This window comes from Neomonachus schauinslandi, chromosome 4, assembly GCF_002201575.2.
Source record: "Neomonachus schauinslandi chromosome 4, ASM220157v2, whole genome shotgun sequence".
Lineage (NCBI taxonomy): Eukaryota > Metazoa > Chordata > Mammalia > Carnivora > Phocidae > Neomonachus > Neomonachus schauinslandi.
In genome coordinates, this window is record NC_058406.1 from 33,941,460 (window position 1) to 33,962,726 (window position 21,267).

The following is a 21,267-nucleotide window of genomic DNA, read 5'->3' on the forward strand; positions in this document are numbered from 1 at the left end:
CCTGGATCGAGTCCCGCATCGGGCTCCCTGCTCGGCAGGGAGTCTGCTTCTCCCTCTGACCCGCCCCCGTCTCATGTGCTCTCTCTCATTCTCTCTCTCTCCAATAAATAAATAAAATCTTGGGTGCCTGGGTGGCTCAGTTGGTTAAGCGACTGCCTTCGGCTCAGGTCATGATCCTGGAGTCCCGGGATCGAGTCCCGCATCAGGCTCCCTGCTCGGCGGGGAGTCTGCTTCGTCCTCTGACCCTATCCCCTCTCATGTGTTCTCTCTCTCTCATTCTCTCTCTCAAGTAAATAAATAAAATCTTTAAAAAAAATAAATAAAAATAAATAAATAAATGAAATCTTTAAAATAAAATAAAATAAAATAAAATGAAGAGCAAGTTATTAGTATACTCTTTGGAACAACTACCTCCCATATGATGAATTTATTTAGTCTGAATAAGAAATAAGTCACTAAAACCATATTCAATTTCTCTTCTTTCTTTCTAAGTCCTATTTTTGTGCCCCTAGTGATTTTTTCCCCTCTTATCCTGAGCTTTTCCAATTTCCCCACTGTCCCTGCTGACCAGAAGACCTACACAGCACAGAGGCTCTAATGACAACGTGACCTATGATAACCTCAGTGGAAGGACGCTATCCTATGTGGGACTGACAACTTCTCCAATCCATCTTCCAAAATTCCTCTGAATCCTACCAGGATCCTGCTACTTGCAAACTTTAGAGAAGTTTTTTTGTTTGTTTGTTTTTAAAGAGAGAGAGGCTTTAAGTTGCCACAAACAAGTCTCAAATCACTCCTGAGCTACCCATCCCTTTCCTGAGAATGATCCCATGGGCAGTACAACAGAGCTGCCTGGCCCCCAACTCACCTTCCTACCTGTTGATCACAGCATTGTGGAGGCTTAATGAAGTAGAGATGCATTACATTTATCACTTACCCCAGATCCACTCAAATACATCACTATGTCACAGCAAGAAGTTAGATTGATCTGACAGGATTTGCTCTTCTTCGCAAACCCATGTAAGTTATTACTCAGTAGTACCCTATGCTCTTCTAGCTGTTTGCTGATTGATTATCTGACGATCAGGTCAAGTATCTTCTCTGGAATCACAGTAAACTAACGGGTCTATAACTTCCAAGATCATTCGTATTCCCCTTTTAAAGATAAGCAAGACAGCGAATGCTTTTTCCTGAGTTCTCTAAAGCAACAGCTAATGCTTTCTAATAATGAACCAGGGCAGCCAATTCTTTAAGTGCCCTTGGAATCACATCATCAGGGTTCATTGATTCTGGAGATAATCTTTAATCAGGCCCAGATCCTGGTAAACGGCATGAAGTCCTACCTCAGCCTAGGTCAGGAAGGCCTTGGTGCCTAAGTCTGGGTGGGAAGTTGGTGATACAAGTGATTTAAATCTGTATTGCGGGGCACCTGGGTGGCTCAGATGGTTAAGCGTCTGCCTTTGGCTCAGGTCATGATCCCAGCGGCCTGGGATCGAGTCCCACATCGGGTTCCCTGCTCAGCGGGGATCCTGTTTCCCCCTCTGCCTGCCACTCTCCCTGCTTGTGCTCTCTCACTCTAATAAATAAATAAAATCTTAAAAAAAAAAAAAAACTGTATTGCATTATATCTTTAGCATTGCAATAAATAAATAAATAAAAAGAACAATGCCCTTGAAAGAGAGATGGAAGGTGATACTGACAGACCAAATTGAGACATGAACCAGGCTTCACCTTCAGCAACATTGACAGGACCCTCTATAGGACAAGAGAACAGAGCTACATAATTATCTGAGCTTACAATCTAACTGAAAAGTTCAGAAATAAACATACGTAGGCATGTGCCAGAAAGCAGAATGTAGAAAATGCCATAAAGGAGGTGCCAAGTGATTATGAGAGTTCAGAAGAGGGATGAATCATATGCAATTGGGATGTGTTGGATTTTAGACTCATGTCCCACTAGGGCTTACTCAGTAATTGAAATCTACATCAGTAAGGGAAATAATATGGTGTGTTAAGATACGGATCCTTGATTCCTAACCTGGGAGAATCTATGTAACCAAAATTCCCACCCACCACCCAGGAACAGCCAGCACAGAATCTCCAATAGTTCTGGGAGGCAGAGAAGACTCTACAGCATGGGCAGGAGCAAGAGGCTGAGAAAGTAAGGGCGGCTCAGGCAGCAGCCAAGCTATATTCCCTTTTATGCGAAGTTCCTCCCCTCAGGACATTCTCCTCATCTTGCTCCTGTCTTCCCGAACTTCCACAGGGCTAATTCCAATGCTCCCAAGGACAGTCCACTACTTGAAGGGAGAACAGGAAAAAGGGGAGAAGGGGGAAGGTAAAAGGGTGGTGGTATCTGCTTTATGGAAAATAATCTACTATTCTAAAGACAGAATCTCTTCATGGGAAAAAAAACCAACCAAGATAAATGAACTCAGTTTATGTTTGAATGGACCCCACTCCTCCCTGTCTCCCAAGCGCCTGATGCTACCATCCCCCTTTCCCCATCCTCCCTACCATTGAAAGCTGCTCCCAAACTAATATGTCTACACATCCCAAAATTACACCCCTAATAACCCAGGCCCACAGGGAAGAGTTACAGTCCTAGAGCCGGGCATACTCAAGGCCCCCACAGTACAATGAACTGCCACATCAGCCCCCAATCGTTCCCCCCAAACCAACCTCAAGCACGCCAATATCTCCAAGAACATGTGGCTCTCTGCTGCTAATCCAAACCTCCTAGTAGCACTACCTTAAAGGGTAAAAGGTCTCCGGACACAGTTGATGACTAAGGAAAAAAAGCAAGCAAAGAAATTTTCCTTTCCAACAGACCAACAGTTGTACTTCTTCAGGTTCTCTAATGCATCCCCAAACTTAGTGGCTCCAAACATCAATAATCACTTCTTATCTCTCACAGTTTCTGCCAGCCAGGAATTCAGGAGTGGCTCAGCAGACCAGCCTGGCTCAGGGTCTCTCCTGAGGTTGAAGTCAGATGTCCACTGGGGCTGGCAGATTCACTTCCAAGACAGCACCAAGAAACATGAATGGCAAGTGGTACTGGTTTTTAGCGAAGAACCTCAGTTCCTGTATACACGTGCCTCTCCACAGGCCATTTGAGAGTCCTCAATGCACGGCAGCTGGCTTTCTCCAGAGCAAGTGATCCAAAAGAGCAGGGCGAACCACAGCGCTTTTTATGACTTAGCCTCAGAAATCACACTATGGCTTTTCCTCTATGTTCTACTGGTTATACAAGGCTAGCCCTGATTCAGTGTGGGAGAGAAACTACCAAGGGTAGGAATCCCAGGAGGCAAGGATCATTGGGTGCCATCTTAGAGGCTGACTATCACAGTATTCCTTAAAATAACATGCGGTAATAGTAGGAGAAGGAAGGCGGGAAGGGAAAGGAGAGAGGAAGGATGGGACAGAAGGAAATATTTTGATTCCCAAAGGCTGAGACCAGAGAGAAACAATATGCCCAGTTGTCTCCAGAGGCTTCTCAGGTCTACCTTACCCTACCATGCCTGAACCAAGTCCAGCTTCCTAGGCAGGGACTCCCGATGAGCAACTAAAAGCCAGGAAGACATGAGAAAGTTCCCCTGGAACCCAGAAAGCAAGACTAACCTCCCTCCCTCCTTGCCCACCCCACCTTTTCTGAAGCAATGATGCAACAGTTACCTGAGGATGAATCTGTGGCTTGTCGCACGTGGCCTCAAAGTCCAGCACTAAAAAGTAGTGATACCTCTGGGGAGGGAAGGGCACCATTGCCGCCATGGATGCGCCAAAGCCGTGGGCCGCCAGTTTTCTGGTGGATATGGAGCAGAACTCCGGAACACCACAGGGAGAAAATAAGTGGGAGCCCAGCACTTTTCTTGCTCTTGAAAGTAAATATGAAGAAAATCGAGCTGCTCCAGTCTGTAAAGGTGCTAGCATTGAACATCCAGAAGCATCTAAAACTTAGGGGAGGAAAGTTTAAAAAAAAAAAAAGAAAAGAAAAGAAAAAAAAAAAAAGAACAAAGAGCCTGGGTTACTCCCCTCCCACGGTGGCCCTGTTCCATCTGGTCTTCAGGAATAGTCACACAACACGAACCACTCCCCAGTGTTTCTGGACCCCTTTTCTAAATCAACAGTATTCATTCCTGAAGTTCAAGACCCTAATGCTGGCCCCTGCAGCATTACGACAGCTCTGAGTCTCCAAGATCATCCTCAGAACAACCTGCCACACTGGCCTTCATCTTTAAATGGAGCTCTGAAGTTCAAAAGAGAGGAGAGAGAAAAATTCTGTGGTCATTTCTCGGGTGGCAAGAGTTAATGTAAAGCTAAGGTTCCTAAAGTAACATGAGGTGACCCAGCTGTACAATCAGTCCTGGGAGCTAAGGAGCATCAGACAAAACAGTGGAAAATGCCAAAGAGTCTCTCCTCAGCTCCATTACAAGCCATTTGCCCCTGGCTTTCCAGTCGGTATCGCACACCTCCACGTAGCCTCCGTGCCATCTCCCAAGGTGAAATGGAACGCAGCCAACCACAGGGGAGCTTGCTCCTGCAGGGCCGGTGATTCCCCAGGTGATTCCCCAGCCTCCGTGCCAGTAAGTGGCACCCTGGGGGAATGAATGACGCCCGGAGAGCACAGCTGGTAACAGCCTCAGGCCTTACTGTTCGCTGCCTTTAGGCTCACTCTCTACTAGAGGCCCTGAAGGACTGCGGGACTTTTTTTAAAGAGGGAAGAAAAAGAGAAAACCCAGATGTGGCAGTAATGGGAGCATTGCTTAAAAAAAAAAAAAAAAGTCTAGTAAAGTTTTCTGAGTGAACATGTGGAAAAAAAAAAAATCCAAATCACTTTTCAAGTTTTCCCTTTAAATTTGTAGAATGTCTGCTCCTTAGAGGGTTAACTAAATATAAAAATCAAAGCCCAAGTTTTACTCACAAATAACCCAGGCCTCCTTAAAAAAAAAAAAAAAAGGAACAAAGAAAGTTTGTTTTTACCCTTCTTACACCCAATATTCAAGTTCCCTCAACTTTAATCCTCAAAGTCAAATGAGAAATCTCACTGCTCAATGCAGATATGGCCATAGTTTATGCCTTCTGAAGCCCCATTCTAATACAGCCAAAAACTTGCCTCTGAAAGGCTGCCAACGGACACTGGCTCCTTCCTGCAGGGCTGAGGAGGGTAGCAGCCTGTGAAGTCCAGAGCGCACTCAGAAGCAATGAGGTGACTACTACCCGAATGGACATGTACAATCAAGTATCACTTTTCCTTCTGACTCTTCCCTGACTCACTGAATGACCTACAATAACTTGCCTGCATATTTACTAGGACACATGTGGGTCCTCAATTTCCCCAACCCCGTAGTGAGATTCCATGGGGATTCAGAGGTGCTAAGACTGAAAAGTATTTTAAGTTCTTCATGGATCCTACAGAGCACGGTGCTTGCTTTCACCATGGCTTTACAGCATTTCCAAAAACGCAGCCCAAACGCCTCAGCTCAGGATAGACAGAGGCTGGCTTGGATTTCACTATGGAATCCCTTGGAAAGGCAAAGGGGCCAACATCCCTTCGAACACCAGAATCCAAAATAACTTCACATCACCACCCCTGCCTTGAACAGTACTGGAAGCCTTGCTGAGACCGGAGACACCAGTCTGTTCAGATTATGCATTATAGTTTGGATCCAAAGTCTCTCAGGGCCTTAGAACTCTCCTCTAACTCCTTGAAGTCAGGCTGGGATAAGGACTTTTGAGAATCCTAATGTCTGTCAATATTCATAGAGAGTGTATATAGTATATATAGTCAACCAGACCGCATCTGCCAAATACTACCAGCAATTTAGCATCATGATTAAGGAGGCCTTCCAGGTTTGCATCCTGGCTGAGCCACTTATTTGCCATGGCACCTTGGGCAAGCTCTGTTCTTCCATCCCTCACCTGTAAAATGACAACAATAATAGCTCTTATTCTGTAAGTGAGAATGAAATGAGAAGGCACATGTAAAGCACTATGAGCAGTGTCTGGCATATAGCGGCTCAATATCGCTTACTATTATTACTACTACTATTCTTTTGGGCTACGCCCACCTGGCCAAGCCTGGACCCCCATACTTGGAGCCTATATATCCAATTAATGCATGCATAAGGCAACCTCAGAAGTAACATCCAAATCTCCTGCATGCCCAGAATGCTCTAGGCCTCCCATGTAGCATACTATATGTGCGCTATCCCCTTCCATGAATGACACACTGATGACCTGAAGCCCTCTTGCCTGCAGGCCTTGCTTTTCCAACTGATTTCACCCACATCAACAAGCTTCTCTTGCAGGAAGTCTTGAGAATAGACAATGGTAGGAGACCAGTCTTCCACATGTCAGTAATCACTGGATTCCATACTTCCTTTACTTCTAAAACCCAAGTTCAACTCAAGTCAAGAAACAGAGGGCAGCTCTTCCTCTTCCCTTCCTGAAAAATTCAATCTTATGGCTTTAGTCATTAGTTGTGGCAGAGGAAGGTAGTATCTGCAAGTTGAAGTTGGGGGGAGCAGAAGAGTCTGAGGGTGGGGGTGGAGGGTATCAGAACCCAAGCACAGTAAGGAAGGCATCTGTACAGAGGCAAGAAGGTGTGACGTAGCATGTCAGAACCCACGTGGGGTGTGGAGGGCATGGGGAGGCGGGAAGCAAGCCTGATGCAGGGAGTCATGGGCAGGGTAAAAGAGGCACTCAAGAGGGGGAAGGAGCAATGGTAACAAATGGGAGATTGGTTACATACAGAGGGATTGATCAAAGAAGGGCGTATATTAAGGGTAATGAGAACCAGGTTTCTCATTGTTACAGGATGGAATTAAAATATGGAAAGAGGAAAAAAAAATCCATGGTGTCAAACTGAAATTGGAGGAAACAGTGTGAACTCATGGTTTTGATATATAGTATATAAAAATAAGCTAGACGTGAGTATGCACACACACACACACACACAATCTATTTTCTAGCTGTCTATTGAAGGGCCAGGGAGCAGCAACACTCTAGCAGCAATGAGCACACCTAACACCCAGTTGCCTTCTAAATAACAGTCTTCAGTGGAAAAACCAGAGCTCTTTGGAGAAATGGTTGATTCCACAACTATGGCAGGGAAAGTACAAGATGAGTCTAGAACATCTTGTTTAGGGGCCAGAAAGCAAGGAAATGCTCAAAGAATGATGGGAATTAACCAAAAGGATGCAGAAGCCAGTTTGAAGGGGCTCCCACTGGCAATAAATAATGATATTAATAGATTATATTGCATTGAATAAAAAAAGGAAACCATGAATCTAAAATACACAAATTAATTAACTAATTAATAAATTCAAGTTTGGTAAGGGATATTCACGTAGTTTTGAACTATCTCCCCACAGAATGCTTATTAATTGTTAACAGGAAGTAAGTATACAATGGAGAAGCCTGGCAGACATCACCTTAATCAAGTGATCAAAATGAACACAATGGGATAAATCAAAATCATGCACCACATGATAGGATGCAATGAGAAGAAAGCATCATTTCTGTGATATTCCTGTCAAAGATGCATAATCTAACTCTAATCATGAGAAAATATCCAACAAACCCTAACTGAGGGAGAGCCTATATAATAACCAGCCTGTAATCTTCAAAAGTATCAAGGTCATGAATGTCAAGGAACTTTTACTGAGCAAAATCTAAAGGAGATCAAAGGGACTTGATAACTAAATGCAATGCACATTCTGAACTAGATCATTTTGCTACAAAAAAACATTACTGGGACAATAGGCAAACCTGAATGGGGTTTCAGAATTAGAAGGAGGTAAGGTACCAATATTAATTTCCTGGTTTTGCTGGTTGTACTATGGTTAGGTAAGAAAATGTCCTTGCATGTAGGAAATATACCCAAAGCATTCAGGGTGATGGGACATTAGGTCAGCATTAGCTCTCAAATAGTTCCACAAAAAATTCTTTGTACTATTAATTCCAACTTGTATGTAAATTTGGCCTATTCCAAACTTTTTAAAAATTATTTTTTTAGGGTCATCTGGGTGGCTCAGTCAGTTAAGCGTCTGCCTTTGGCTCGGGTCATGATCCCGGGGTCCTGGGATCGAGCCCCACATTGGGCTCCCTGCTCAGCGGGGAGCCTGCTTCTCCCTCTCCCACTCCCCCTGCTTGTGTTCCCTCTCTCACTGTCTCTCTCTGTCAAATAAATAAATAAAATCTTTTTAAAAAATTATTTTTTTAATCTATATGCTGCAATGTGGTTTAAAAAAGGCGGGGAGGGAAGGAGAGAGAGAGAGAAGAAGAGATGGTATGTGAGGGCTCAATCTCTCCATACCGCCCACGGAAGGTAGGCTGTGCATACAGCCTACAGCAGACCTTAAGAGGCAAAGCCAGCCCTTAAAGCATCAAGTCTCCATGATAAGAGCCCCCACTCAATGCCCGCTCACGCTCACGGAGCACTCCTGCCACCATTAGAGCCTTCTCAGGAAAGAGCCCTGCACTCCCTGGAGAGGCATCCCACTTGCCTTGCACCCTCTGGCCTCTTGGGGAGTCCCCTTTCTTAATGCTGCTTTATACTTTAGTCACAAGTTTGTAGAATCTAAGTCTATAACTTGTATCATCAATTGGGACTTCGAGTATCTAGTCAAGGGGCAGAACTCAAAACGAACAGTTTATGATTCTATGTACTTCTGCATACTGTGTTTCATCAGAGACAAGACTTATACACATTTATTCTCAGGCACCCTTTTTCTTCTCCTGGCAATTAAAGGTAGTAAGTAGCCTATGGCAAGGAGGAAAATAAATGATTCCCTCCTCAAAATGAAAGATCCAGCCCCCAGTGGAGACAGGGGAGTGGTAAATAGGGACCGTCATGGGGCCAGCCCCATTTGGAGAAACAGGCCTGCGCCACAGCCCCCGGAGGATGGTCTCTGTGCAGAGTATTTACACAACAGACACCAACGGTCCTCTGCAGCCATTACCATCGGTCAGGTAAATAACGCATGTGCCAAAACACACATTTAATGAGGGAAATAATATGCCTTTATAAAAAGCCTCAATCTGTATTTACCTGAGAGACCAGAGAAGCACCAAATCACCAGATTAGTGGAACCACAGAGGAGTCATTCTGGTGTCTTGGGTAAATAGACATTTTATAGCCTTCCATTACTGAGGGGGGAAGAGAGAGCAAAGGGAGGGGGCCATCCTTTAACATCCACATCCACAGGCCACAGGAACGTGGGGGATAGGAAAGGAGAGGGCCATCATGAAATATGGGGTCTACTCCCACCCCATCTCCCCAGCTGCAAATACAGTTGACCCTTGAACAACACAGAGCTTAGGGGCACTGACTGCCCCCCGCAACAAAGTGGAAAATCCGCCTATAACTTTTGACTCTCCAAAAACAACTACTAGTAGTACTGTTGACTGGAAGCCTTACCAATAACATAGTCAATTAATACATATCTTATATATGTATTGTATACTGTATTCCTACAATAAAGGTAGAGAAAAGAAAACATCAAGAAAATCATAAAAAAGTATTTATTGGGGCGCCTGGGTGGCTCAGTTGGTTGAGCGACTGCCTTCGGCTCAGGTCATGATCCTGGAGTCCCGGGATCGAGTCCCGCATCGGGCTCCCTGCTCAGCAGAGAGTCTGCTTCTCCCTCTGACCCTCCTCCCTCTCATGCTCTCTGTCGCTCATTCTCTCTGTCTCAAATAAATAAATAAAATCTTTAAAAAAAAAAAAAAGAAAGAAAGTATTTATTGTACTGTACTGTATTTATTGAAAAAAATCGACAAGTCAGTCGATCTATGCAGTTCAAACCCGTATTGCTCAAGGGTCAACTGTACTTGGAATCCCTGGGGAGGGTTTAGGCTGGTACCATCCCTGGATTCTATCCATTCCATTAAAAACCAGATTGGGAGGCAGGAGCACATTCCAGAGAAACTGTAAGGCACCAGAGGCAGGCTCTGAGTCTAGCCAACTAGAAGCACCTGAGAGAGCTGCAGCTTCCCCAGGTCCCAGTCCCAGGGCAAGTCCCTGTCCCAATCTGACTGACAGTATTACAAGGGCTCAGGTACCTGAGTCACAGAGGCATCAACAGAGAGCACAGTAATACATGTCTGGAACCACTCAGTCATAGGCTCTGTATTAGGCAGCTAAAAATAGCCTGGGAAAAATCTAAATAAACTGCATGCCTTCAAAAGTCATAATCTTCAAGCTAATGAATGTACCTTGCTGCCAGAGTACTTTCTGTGAAAATCACAGATTGTCAAAGGTGAAAGAAAACCTAAGGGGAGACACAGTACAGCCTGCCAGGGAAAATGAGCCCCAGGGAGAGAAAAGGACTGCCTAAGACTCACATAGCATAGTAACAACAGAACCCAGGGTTCCTTACTCCCACACCAGGGTCTCAGACCACTGCCCCAACACAAGGAGCAAGCCTCACCGCTCACCTCCCAAGCTTCTCTGTAGTCTCACAGTGGAGGCAGGGGGGCCTGAGGGTTCAGCCTAGTCTGCTGAAAGCTAGAGGGTGAGGCAGAACAAAGCTTGACATGCCCTGGAACCTCTACACAACTTCCTGATGGCCCCAAAGTAGAATGGAAGCAGGAACTCTAAAGCTGGGTCCTCACCTCAACAAAACACTCTCCTCCTCTCTACAACCTGTCACTCCCTTGGCCTGTAGCTACCTACAGTTGCTTCTGCTCCAAGGTGGGGCGAGGGATAGCATTCTCAGCAACACAAGCAGCTGCTAACCCTAAATTACCAGGAGAGCTATAGTCACTAAAGACCTTCAGGAACACCACATTCTGATGGCAACATTACAGGCCACAGGAGGTTTACTCTCCTCTTCAATTAGCCGTCTCAGCAGCTCAAGGCAGCACCTAAAAAGAAGTGACTGTGATTGGCCTGCTGTTTGCTAACTTACCACTACATGCAGTAGTTTGGGCAAATTCCTTCGAGGGGCCAAAGCTGGGAGACATCTCTTTGCAAAGTCCTAGAAGTCAGTTGTGACACCCATCGCACGTGAGAGGGGGCAAAAGTTTGTTTCTAACACACCATAAATAGGATAGAAATGAAGGAGGGGCAGAGTATGGTACTCTGATCCCTTTAAGTACCTCTCACACTTGTAGACAGCATCTGACCCCAGAGGAGAGATACCAAGAACCTGCCATTCCCCTGCTTCCAAGATGGAACTGGTATAGAAACACAGCCCAGATGTTTAAACACTAGAATCAGACAAGTCTAGGTTCAAATCCTGACTCTACCACACATTCTTTTTTTTTTTTAAGTAGGCTCCACACCCAACATGGGGCTTGAACTCATGACCCCAAGATTAAGAGTTGCATACTCTACCGACCGAGCCAGCCCTTCCACCACATTTTCTCAATAATAACAACTATAATAATAATACCTATATCTTTGGGGTTCAGGTCAACCACACAATGTATATAAAGCACTTTGTACAGTTTAAGCACTCAATAGAAGGGAGCTACTGTTGTTAATGCATGAGAAAGAGGAGAGGGAAACACAATTATAAGCCAGGTACTATATTAGTGATCCACATATTTTATCCTCCTAACTCTCAAGCAAAATGGGGAACAATAATCCCATTTTACACATGAGAAAACTAAGCCTCAGATGTCCTCAGTTCTTCGGGGCCCTGTTCTCCTCTCCCATGTTTGAGGGCCCACATTCCCCACTTGATTGAGTCCCCTATCCACCAAAGGGCTAAAAATACATATCAACTTCAGTTTTTCCTTTGAGGTAAGGTGGTGACTTTAAAAGTAACTCAACCATATTCCGGTTTCTCTTCAAAACGCATAAATCTTTCGCCTTTTACTGAAAGTAACTCAACCATAAGCAATGATCAAGTCTGTCCAAATCATCCAAATTTGTTCTCATAATACATTTATCACATTTTAACAAGAAAAACAAATTGCAGTCCTGGGTACCAAAAAGCAGAAGAAGGAAGGGGTGCCTTGGACGAAAACAACTGCAGCACAAGAAACTCAAAGCCTCTTCTCAAACACAATTCCACAGGAGCAGAGAAACTGGCAGGAGGCAGGGTGACGACTAGCTCTTGCTCAGGTCCCCAAATGGGATGTTTCCTTTTACAAATCTGTGCCTTGGCAAATGCTACTCCCCCTGCTTTGGAATGTTATTTCCATTTTCACCAGCTCCTTCTTCAAAATGCAGCTCAAAATTACCTTTTAGTAGCTTTCTCTGATACTCCATCAGAAAGTTAATTGCTTAAGTGTGATCCAGTAACACACTCTATTCCTATTTCATAACTTTTTGTCTCACTATATTGTAAAATTTTAATCTATTTTTCCTACTATAATTTTCAGAGCCTTAGGTGAGAAGGCTGTAAGATAGCAGGTATAAGTATGTGTGCGTGTGCGTGTAAAAAAGGCATAATTTCTTTGACTTGTTTTTTGTCAGACCCTTTAATGCATTTTAAAATTTCAAGTAGCACTAAAGAAAAGCATCAGTTTAATTTTTTCACCTAAATAGCGCATGAGTTTAAAAACTCTGAGAAACACTGAGGTTCACACAGATCCTTAAGGGCAAGGACCACATTTTATTCATTTCTGTATTTCTAGCACCCAGCACAGGGCCAGGTACAAAGTTAGTGTGAATCACTGTTTGCTGAATGAATATGCCCGAAGTCCTGATGTCAACTGCTCTGGAATCAGAACATGTTAGGACAGAACAGACCCTAAGCACCAAGCAAAGCTGCTTTTTTTTCCTCTCTCCTTCCTAGCCCACCCCATTCTGTCCTCCCCAGTTAAAGACAGAGAGAGACACCACATTGCCTTGGTGCTGGAATACTATTAAAAGGATTAATTTAGGGACCGGTGTTTGGACTGTCACATCCAATCACTACCCACAGATCTACAGCTTCCCAAATCAAGCTCATGCAAAGAGGAATCAATTGCAAGGACACAGAGGGTCTGAACAGGCATACTAATGGCCTCCTGAGGTGCCAGCGGCCAGCTCTGACACTCCCATAAATTATCTGCCTTTTGATTTTACCTGTAGCTGTGGGGCACAAGGCACAATTTTGAACATATCAAAGCAATCTCTTGTAACCCAAGGCTCCCCCAAGAACATCCCCAAAGGAGGAGGGGCTAAAAACAATGACCCAAAGGGAATCTGCTTCCCTGGTCCAAGCAGTCATCAATTAAAACCCAACAGGACCAAGTGGATAAAGTGGGACCCAAATCACTCCTAGCACATTTGGACAAAGCATGCATCAGTCTGCAGTTCTGCAATGACTACACATCTCTCACTCGAAGGAAGAGAAATCACAGCAATAAACTAACACAATTTCATCTGGAGGCAAATCTGCACTAGCTCTGACAGTACCTCACAGCATGACCTCAGGCAACACACTTAACCTTCGTGGGCCTCAGTTTCCTCACAGGGGTAAGCAGGGACAGTAATACTGACCACCTCTCATTCCCAGAGTGGTGGTAAAAAGTAATAAAAAAACATTCAAGAGGACTTTACGAAGATGTAGGGCCACAAGGGTGGCAACACAATAAATGACCCTGACCAACTGGGAGAAATGACTGGTCACACTTTGGTGAATTTCTTTCGGGTAGCTGCTCACTCAATTCACTTCACTGATGGTATTGGGGCTAAGGTCTACCCTGAAGAAAGTTCTGATTTTCTGGACTCCTGATGTCTGAAAATTTTCCATTATGAAGAGTGGCCCCTTCCGTTAATTATAACTTCCTTCTGTCTACTGGCTCTCACCACCAGTGGTTATGTTCCTATCATATGGCCATAATGACAACTGTGAGGACCCAAAACATACTAAGCCAAAGGCCAACTCACCCAATTGTGGGCTGCTTTTTAAAAAAATTATTAACTGTGTAAAATACTATTAGTAAACAAGTTATTAAACCCCTGCGCTAAGAGCTTTACATACATTATCTCATTAAATCCATTAATCAACCCTTATCTTTAAGTCCCATTATCTGCATTTTACAGATGGGAAAGTAAAGCTCAGAGAGCTAAGTCACTCGCCTGAGGTTACATAAACACCATAATGTAAGTTATCAGAAACCTACAGGCTTCCCTCCAGCAATGCAAGTAGGCTTGCAGGAGGAGGAAGACAATTTATTGGACACTCAACACTTTGGCTCCTGTGCCTGGCATATACCATCATACCTGAACCAGGAGACAGTCCCCAAGCCAGAAAAAAGGTCATCAGGTTGCCACAAGCAAGGAAAGTTTGACTGAGTAGGACTCGTAACAGAATGAGGACAATTCCCTGGAAAACTTAGGAAAATGGGTCCTTCTTTGTTTGTATAGTTCAAAAAGTTTAAAGTAATTGACATTAAGCTATGAGCCCTAAGGCCAACATCCCTACCAGGGCTCCATTTATTCTCTACTTCTTTGATTAGAAGAGTTCCCCAAACCTTTTCATTCATTCTACACCTACTTTCCCTTCCTACATCTTTTCTAGTGTGTAAAATAGGAGCTGGTATTACCAACAAATTCTTTGGTAGACATGCTTTAAGCTCTAGTCGATGGCCAGGAAATTAATAAACATAACCAGTATATACATTATGCAAAAATTCAGTTATGCTCAATTTTTAAGGGTCAAAATACTGCCTCAAAGGGTTAAATATAAAATGCTACCCATGCAAATGTCACAGGCTCCTTAACTGGTCTCTGCCTCCAGTATTGTCCCCTTCAGTCCCTTCTTAACACTGAAATCAAAACAAATGTTCTAAAACACAAATCTAATTATCAGTCCACAGCTTAAAACCATTTAATGGCTTCTTACTGCTCTTATGATAGTCTGGTCCAGGTGTTGGCAACTATGTTCCACAGGCCAAATCCAGCTGCCACTGGTTTTTATAAAGTTTTACTCAAACATAGCCATGCTCATTCATTTTCATACTATGGCTGCCTTCATGCTGTAACAGCAGAGTTGAATGGAGTTGAACAGCTGTGACAGAGACCCACAAAGCCTAAATAGTTACTATCTGATCCTTTACAGAAAAAAGACCTAGTCTAACCTAATCCTAAGAGCTTATAAGGCCTTGGCCTCTGCTTACTTTTCCTGCTTCGCTTCTCACTATATTCTCCAATCCCCTGCCCACTGAGTACACTATGTTTTAACACACTGAACTTCAGTTTCTCAAACTCAACAAAACTCTGACCTTCACACCTGGTCCCTCATGTCTTCATTTAATTCTAGATGAGGAGCCTACAAGTCTGGGTTGCGGACCCTTCTGAGTACTCCCAAAACACCTAAACTTACCTTCTAGCACTCCCAGAGTGTATCAGAACTGCTTCTTTACTACCTCTCTCTCCCCTGAATTTGTAAGCCCTGTGGCATCAGAGACAACACCTGCCTTGTTCACCACTGCAATTCCAGTCCTAGCAAAGTATCTGGCCCTTTGTTACTAAACAGCCTCTGAGATCCTAGATATTAATCATCAGAGTCTGCCTTTTCAGGCAGCCCTGATCCTTGTAAAATGGAGACAGGCTGGGATTCACCATCCACCCAACAGTGATTCCCAACCCAAATCAAACCAAGATCCCAAAGGTCTTGGTCAAATGCATTATCAAAAGCCAAACCAATGTGTTCCTTCCTATTATCTTAAGCTGTGTATTTCTCAGGATGAAGGACTACTCCAGCTCTATTCAACCTTCCTGCACCTAAAGTAGGTGCTCATGCAATGCCCACAGAGAAATCACAACAGAACTTGAGAGTATAGATACCCCACCTCTAATTCTCCCCATTCAGTAGTCTTTGAGCACATGGTGTCTAATCAGAAAAAGCTACAGAAATATACAATCTGCACCAACCACCACCCCCTCACCCTCCAAACCCAAATATTCATAAGAAAGAAGTCGAGCCAAACTTGACCATGCAACAAGATTCTCACCTCTCCTTACTTCGAAGATGCCAAGACTGCCAGCTGGGGATGCTGAAGGTTCTGTGAGAGCTGGAAAGCCCCAATGCTGTGGATAAATACACATCTCTGCAACAAGTCTATTTCAGTATAAAGGATCAAATCCCGGACTGCTGCTATTTGAAACAATTTAAGGACCACACCAAACCTCAAACTCCTAAACTCAAACTACTTTGGGATAAGTTATCTATGTGGAAGAACAATGCCTGAACAGAGCTTCCAGAAGCTACTAGTACTATATATTTTTGGAATGATGGATTTCATGTTCTCTAGTAGGATACTTTTCTTCCTAAGGAGGTTATCTCCTAGAAACACTAAACATTTATAATATCTGAGCTTGGACTAAGAAAGATGGTCATGAAATGGTGTCTCTCGGGATAACACTAGAATCCTAGTTTAGTCAAGGAGGAGACACTGGTAAGGTTGACAATATTCAGAACTCAGGAACTAAGACCAGGATTGGGGGAGGGGCTCGTTGCCACAAACCCACAGGCCATACTACAAATGGCCAAATAGACCTTTAAACACTTGCAGTATACTTCCAGGTCTATCTCAAGTCCTAAGAAAGTCAAAGTGTAACCAAACCCTAAGCCAAATCATTAATGGACACCTATCATATTTATCACCTAATTCAGATTTTCCAGAAGACTAGAAGTTGCAGAGGTGCTCTTGTAAGGTAGCAATGCCCTTTGCACAGAGAAACACTTAGGTTTGGAACCAATCTATTCCTGTCTACCACTCTACACATTTAAGACTTTATGCTACTCAGATCCCCTGGGAAAGACCACTCACAGACTTACCCCACCACCAAGAAAACACTTTTCAAAATGAAAGGGAATAAAGGCACTTTTATTTGGAAATTTCAAGTTGGAAGGAGAGCTCTCAGCCAAGCTCTAGGACCTAGCTAGCTGATTATTTACAGGATCTTTGGGCAGGAATTGTTAATGAGCTTTTAATTTGGAGTGCTTAAGTTGCCAAAGTGCTCTGAGCTCCAGTGAAGCACCACAGAATCCATAAAGGAAACCTTATCAATCACTTCCCGGCAGCTCCCTTCCCCCACACCCTACCTCTCTGACGAAAGGCAGCCAAGTGGGTTTCTAACCAAGATCACAGACACACACATTAGTGGAGTCACACTCCAAGTCCCTGTTTATAAATTGGCTTTTAAATGGTGGGGGATTCAGGTATAATATACTTAAGCTCCAGGAACGAACCCACTAAAACAAGGCATGCCATGTATGATAAAGTCAGAATAAAGCAGAATTTGATGAAGCCAATTTCTGGTAGAAACTCTACAATCAAAAATCATTCAGCCAATCACAACCTACTATAGTTCAAATAGTGTACACTCTTCAGCCAATGGGATTCGTGGTTTTTTGCCCTTCAGCTCGGAGTATGATAAAATGTCTGGTAAGAGCTAATCCCATAGAGGTGGCTAGAGACCTATAGCAAAGACAACGATGGGCATTATCAGTTTGCAAAATCCAACCCTAAGGGCAGAATTCAAACCCCCAGGAAGGAGCCACATGCAGCATATTCCAAGTCAACCAGGAGAAGTTACATTATGCAAGAACTCGCAGTCACACCTCAATCCAAGTTCATGCTTTTTTGTTTTAAGAGAACACCTGTTGCTGGAACATTTGCAGGAAAAGCAAACAGAAAGCTAGCTAGGTTAGGCCCGTTATTCACTCCTTCCACCATCACTACTACCACTGCTACAGATTTACAAAGAGTTAAAGTGCTAACCTCGTGTGTGTGCTGGAGAGGGAAGAATGGGGTTATTCTATCTACTACCTCTTTGCTGAGTTTCTATCCACTGTGCTCAAACCTCTCTTCCTCTTACCTAGTATAATCCCAAGTAAAAAGTCAGCACCCTTAATCACCCCACCCAGTCCGTCTGGCAAAGCCCTGCCCGCTCCCTCTTTGCCAGAACGTTACTCAGTAGATCATGCATCCAGGGTGAGCACATGGGCTAGCACCCCAGACTGCACAAACTGCGCGCCGCGACCCTCACCCCGCATGCATTAACCAGGGCCCAATCTGGGGGCCTCTCCGCATCACCCACCCCAGGGTGTTGCCCCCAACTCGGGCCCATCCAAGTCCAGGGGAGAGTAAGGGGAGGGGCAGGGGGCCAGGAGACCAGCCCTCCTTCCCAGGGCCGCCCCCGCCCCCCGTCAGCGGCGGGAGAGGCTGTCGCCATGGCAACGCCCCCTCCTCGGGGCCAGCGCGGCAGGCTCCCTCCAGGTGCAGGCCCCGACGTCTCCCTCGGCCTCAGCAGGCGCTCAGGGCAGTTTACGGCGGCGGGCGCGGCCCGCGCCGACTGCGGCGCCGGCCAAGCAGAGGCAAGGCCAGCTCCGCCCGCTCCCCACCGCCCGTTCCCGGCCGCCTCAACAGCGGCAGCCAGCACCACGAGTCCACAACACACCGACTCACCTCCGCGCACTCTGACCCCGGCCGACGCGACTGACGGGCGGGCTCGGTGGCCAACCGCTGAGCCCGCCGCTTGCTTCTCCGCCCAATGGGCTGCAGGGGGGCGGGGCTTCTTCTCCCCAAATGCTCGCTCTCCCGCCGACATGCGCGCTAAGGTGTGTCAAGATGGTGACTCCCCTCGGCTGGCCTTATGGGACTTGTAGTTTTGAGGTGGCACGTACTCAGAAGAAAGTGAAGGGGGAGCTCCCTTCCGACCTGGGAAAGGAATATTTTAAATAACGAAAACTTTTTAAGGCCTAGAGCGACTCAGGTCCCCCACTTCCGTTTTCCCACCTCCCAATATACTCATGAGGTGAGTATAGGCTCATAACATGATGTGTTATGGGGCGCCTGGGTGGCTCAGTCGTTAAGCGTCTGCCTTCGGCTCAGGTCATGATCCCAGGGTCCTGGGATCGAGCCCCGCATCGGGCTCCCTGCTCGGCGGGAAGCCTGCTTCTGCCTCTCCCCCTCCCCCTGCTTGTGTTCCCTCTCTCGCTGTGTCTCTCTCTGTCAAATAAATAAAAAAAATCTTTAAAAAAAAAAAAAAAAAAAAAAAAACATGATGTGTTATATTTAGATAACTTCTCCTCATGATTTGTTTCTTCAACAAGTCATTATTATCATCCACTCTCGGAGGTGGGCCTGGGGAGAGCTGAAAGGAGGCAGATTTTAGGCTAAGAAGAAAATTCTTAGATTTCTGAAGGGCATTCCTACAGAAGAGGGAACTGACTTGTTTGGGTTGGCTCCAGAGGGAACGTCAGAGTTGAAAGGATTCTGGCCTCAACTATAGGGAGCTACCGCAGTCTATTCTGTCGTCTGGAGAGAAGTCTGGCTAAAGCCAGAGATGTGTTTCTTCATCTGGTTTGTGGCTCTTTGGGAAGTCATGGGTAACACGTTCTGAGGTGGGAAACCCTGGCCTTGGCCAAATCAGTGATGGCTTTGACAGCTTCCCAGTGAGCCAGGAACCATCTTCTGGGCCCAGCTTTGGTCACCAAGCCTCTGTCTGCCGTTTGCATATTTTCACATAAGAAAATGATGTCACTTCTGGGCCCGCCATTTCTGTGAGATCTGACCTTAACATACTGGTTCCTGCCTGAGCTGGGAATGCCTGGTAATACCCATATTAGGGAATGTCTTCCTTAATCCCGCATAATGGACTAGGTGATTCTACTCTGCACCTACAGAATTTATTGCATTGTTTTATAATTGTCTATTTCCTTGTTGTCTCTCCCCCAGGGCTGTAAATTCATTTAAGGTAAGCATTATTTCTGTATTGTTCATGGTATATCAGTAATACCCAGCACAGTTCCACAAATAAAGCAGGAAACTGGTAAATGTTTGTGGACAAATGAGGAGATAAACATCAGCAGGGACAGATGTCACTTAACCCTAAGTCAGTAAAGTGGAGGCACATCTTCCTATCTGATTCTTGGGGCTGGAATTGGGTCTTCCTCCTCCCGTTAATGTCATCTAGACATTAATCCCAGTTGATTAGTCAGTCAACATACATTTATAGTGCCTCTGCTAGGTGTCGGCAACTGTTTTTGATGCTAAGATTCATTGGTGAATAAGGCACACAAAACCTGTATCCTTGAGAAGACTTTATATTGGGGAGGGGAAGGTAGATGCAGAACAGACAATAAACAAACAAGTAAATAGATAAATTAAGTTAGACAAATGAGGGGCACCTGGGTCTCTCAGTCGTTAAGTGTCTGCCTTCGACTCAGGTCATGATCCCCGGGTCCTGAGACTGAGCCCCGCATCAGGCTCCCTGCTCTGCAGGAAGCCTGCTTCTCCCTCTCCCACTCCCCCTGCTTGTGTTCCCTCTCTCGCTGTGTCTCTCTCTGTAAAATAAATAAATAAAATCTTAAAAAAAAAAAAATTAGACAAATGAGAGGCTCTGAGATGGTCTCTCCTGTCCCTGGCTTTCATATGTCCTGAGTCTGGTGTAAGAATAGGGTACAACCAACCTTCTTGGCTGTAAGAATGAAGTCAACCTACACTGTCTGGATTGGACGCTTCCTTTAAGGCCTAGCACCAATATCCTCCATGGAGCCTTCCACAGAGCCCTTAACTTCCCCAGAATGTGCTCTTTCCTCCTTCGTGCTCTAGAGCTCACCCCTATAGCTTCCAGGACCTCACCGGACTGTATTATATATAAGCTCTTTTTGGACAAAGACCAGGCCAAATATATTCAAATAATAGAACAGTTTAAGAGATCAGTATATTCTCGGTGCCTTACACTGCTGCCTAACCCAACATTTGGCTCCCTCAAGCCTTTGGCTCTGTGGTGATTCCCTGTTTCCTTATTTCCCAGAAAACAGAGCCTGAGGTAAAGCTTATGTGGTAAAATTTCATTGGGAAATATAATCCCAGGGCGGCAAGAGTTGAGGAGGCAAAGAGAAGTGAGGCAAAGAAGAAAAGGAAGAAAATATAAGGTTGTGTATTATAAAGTTGCCTGGAGCTTCAAACACAACTAGTCATTGAAGCCATGTAGAACCATCACTTTGTAAGGGGAAAGGGAGGTTGTATTACCCCACCACTCCGGTAGCCACAGGGGGTGCCAGATCCCACACCCTAAAGCACAGTGGTTCATCTGAGACTAGAAATGATGAGAGGAGTCATAGCCCCTGGTTTGGTCAAATTAGGCCCATTGCAATCCCACCACAGTGGGCACATTGGAGGCTCTGTCAAAACTCTCCTAAGGAGGCTAAAACAACCAGATGTGTTAGTAAATGAAATGACAGTAATGGCAGCTGGGCTGTCCAAAAAACAAGTGGCCAAGGCCCGGGGTGAGGGTACAGTTGGGGCAAGTGAATCTTTGGAGGCAGATGAACTGAATCCAGTACACAGACACAGATAAACCTCGGG

The 21,267-nt window shown here is 45.0% G+C and overlaps 1 protein-coding gene across 6 annotated transcripts in view; it reads right to left on the bottom strand.

Annotated features, from left to right (window-relative positions):
* The window catches only part of ERI3 (ERI1 exoribonuclease family member 3), a 126,355-nt gene extending 107,982 nt beyond the window's left edge, over positions 1-18,373 (bottom strand). The window contains exons 1-3 of one of the 6 annotated variants that reach the window (XM_044914006.1): positions 18,361-18,373; positions 15,901-15,976; positions 3,676-3,953 (exon numbers count right to left, since the gene is read on the bottom strand). In XM_044914006.1, the coding sequence (XP_044769941.1) occupies positions 3,676-3,930 (255 nt within the window). In that variant the 5' untranslated portion in view covers positions 3,931-3,953; positions 15,901-15,976; positions 18,361-18,373. Of the gene's footprint in view, positions 1-3,675; positions 3,954-15,900; positions 16,127-17,255; positions 17,345-17,992; positions 18,128-18,360 lie in introns of those variants that run through there. The other 5 variants (XM_021683829.1, XM_021683828.1, XM_044914007.1 and 2 more) reach the window with 5 other exon arrangements.
* Positions 18,374-21,267: the final 2,894 nt, after the last annotated feature.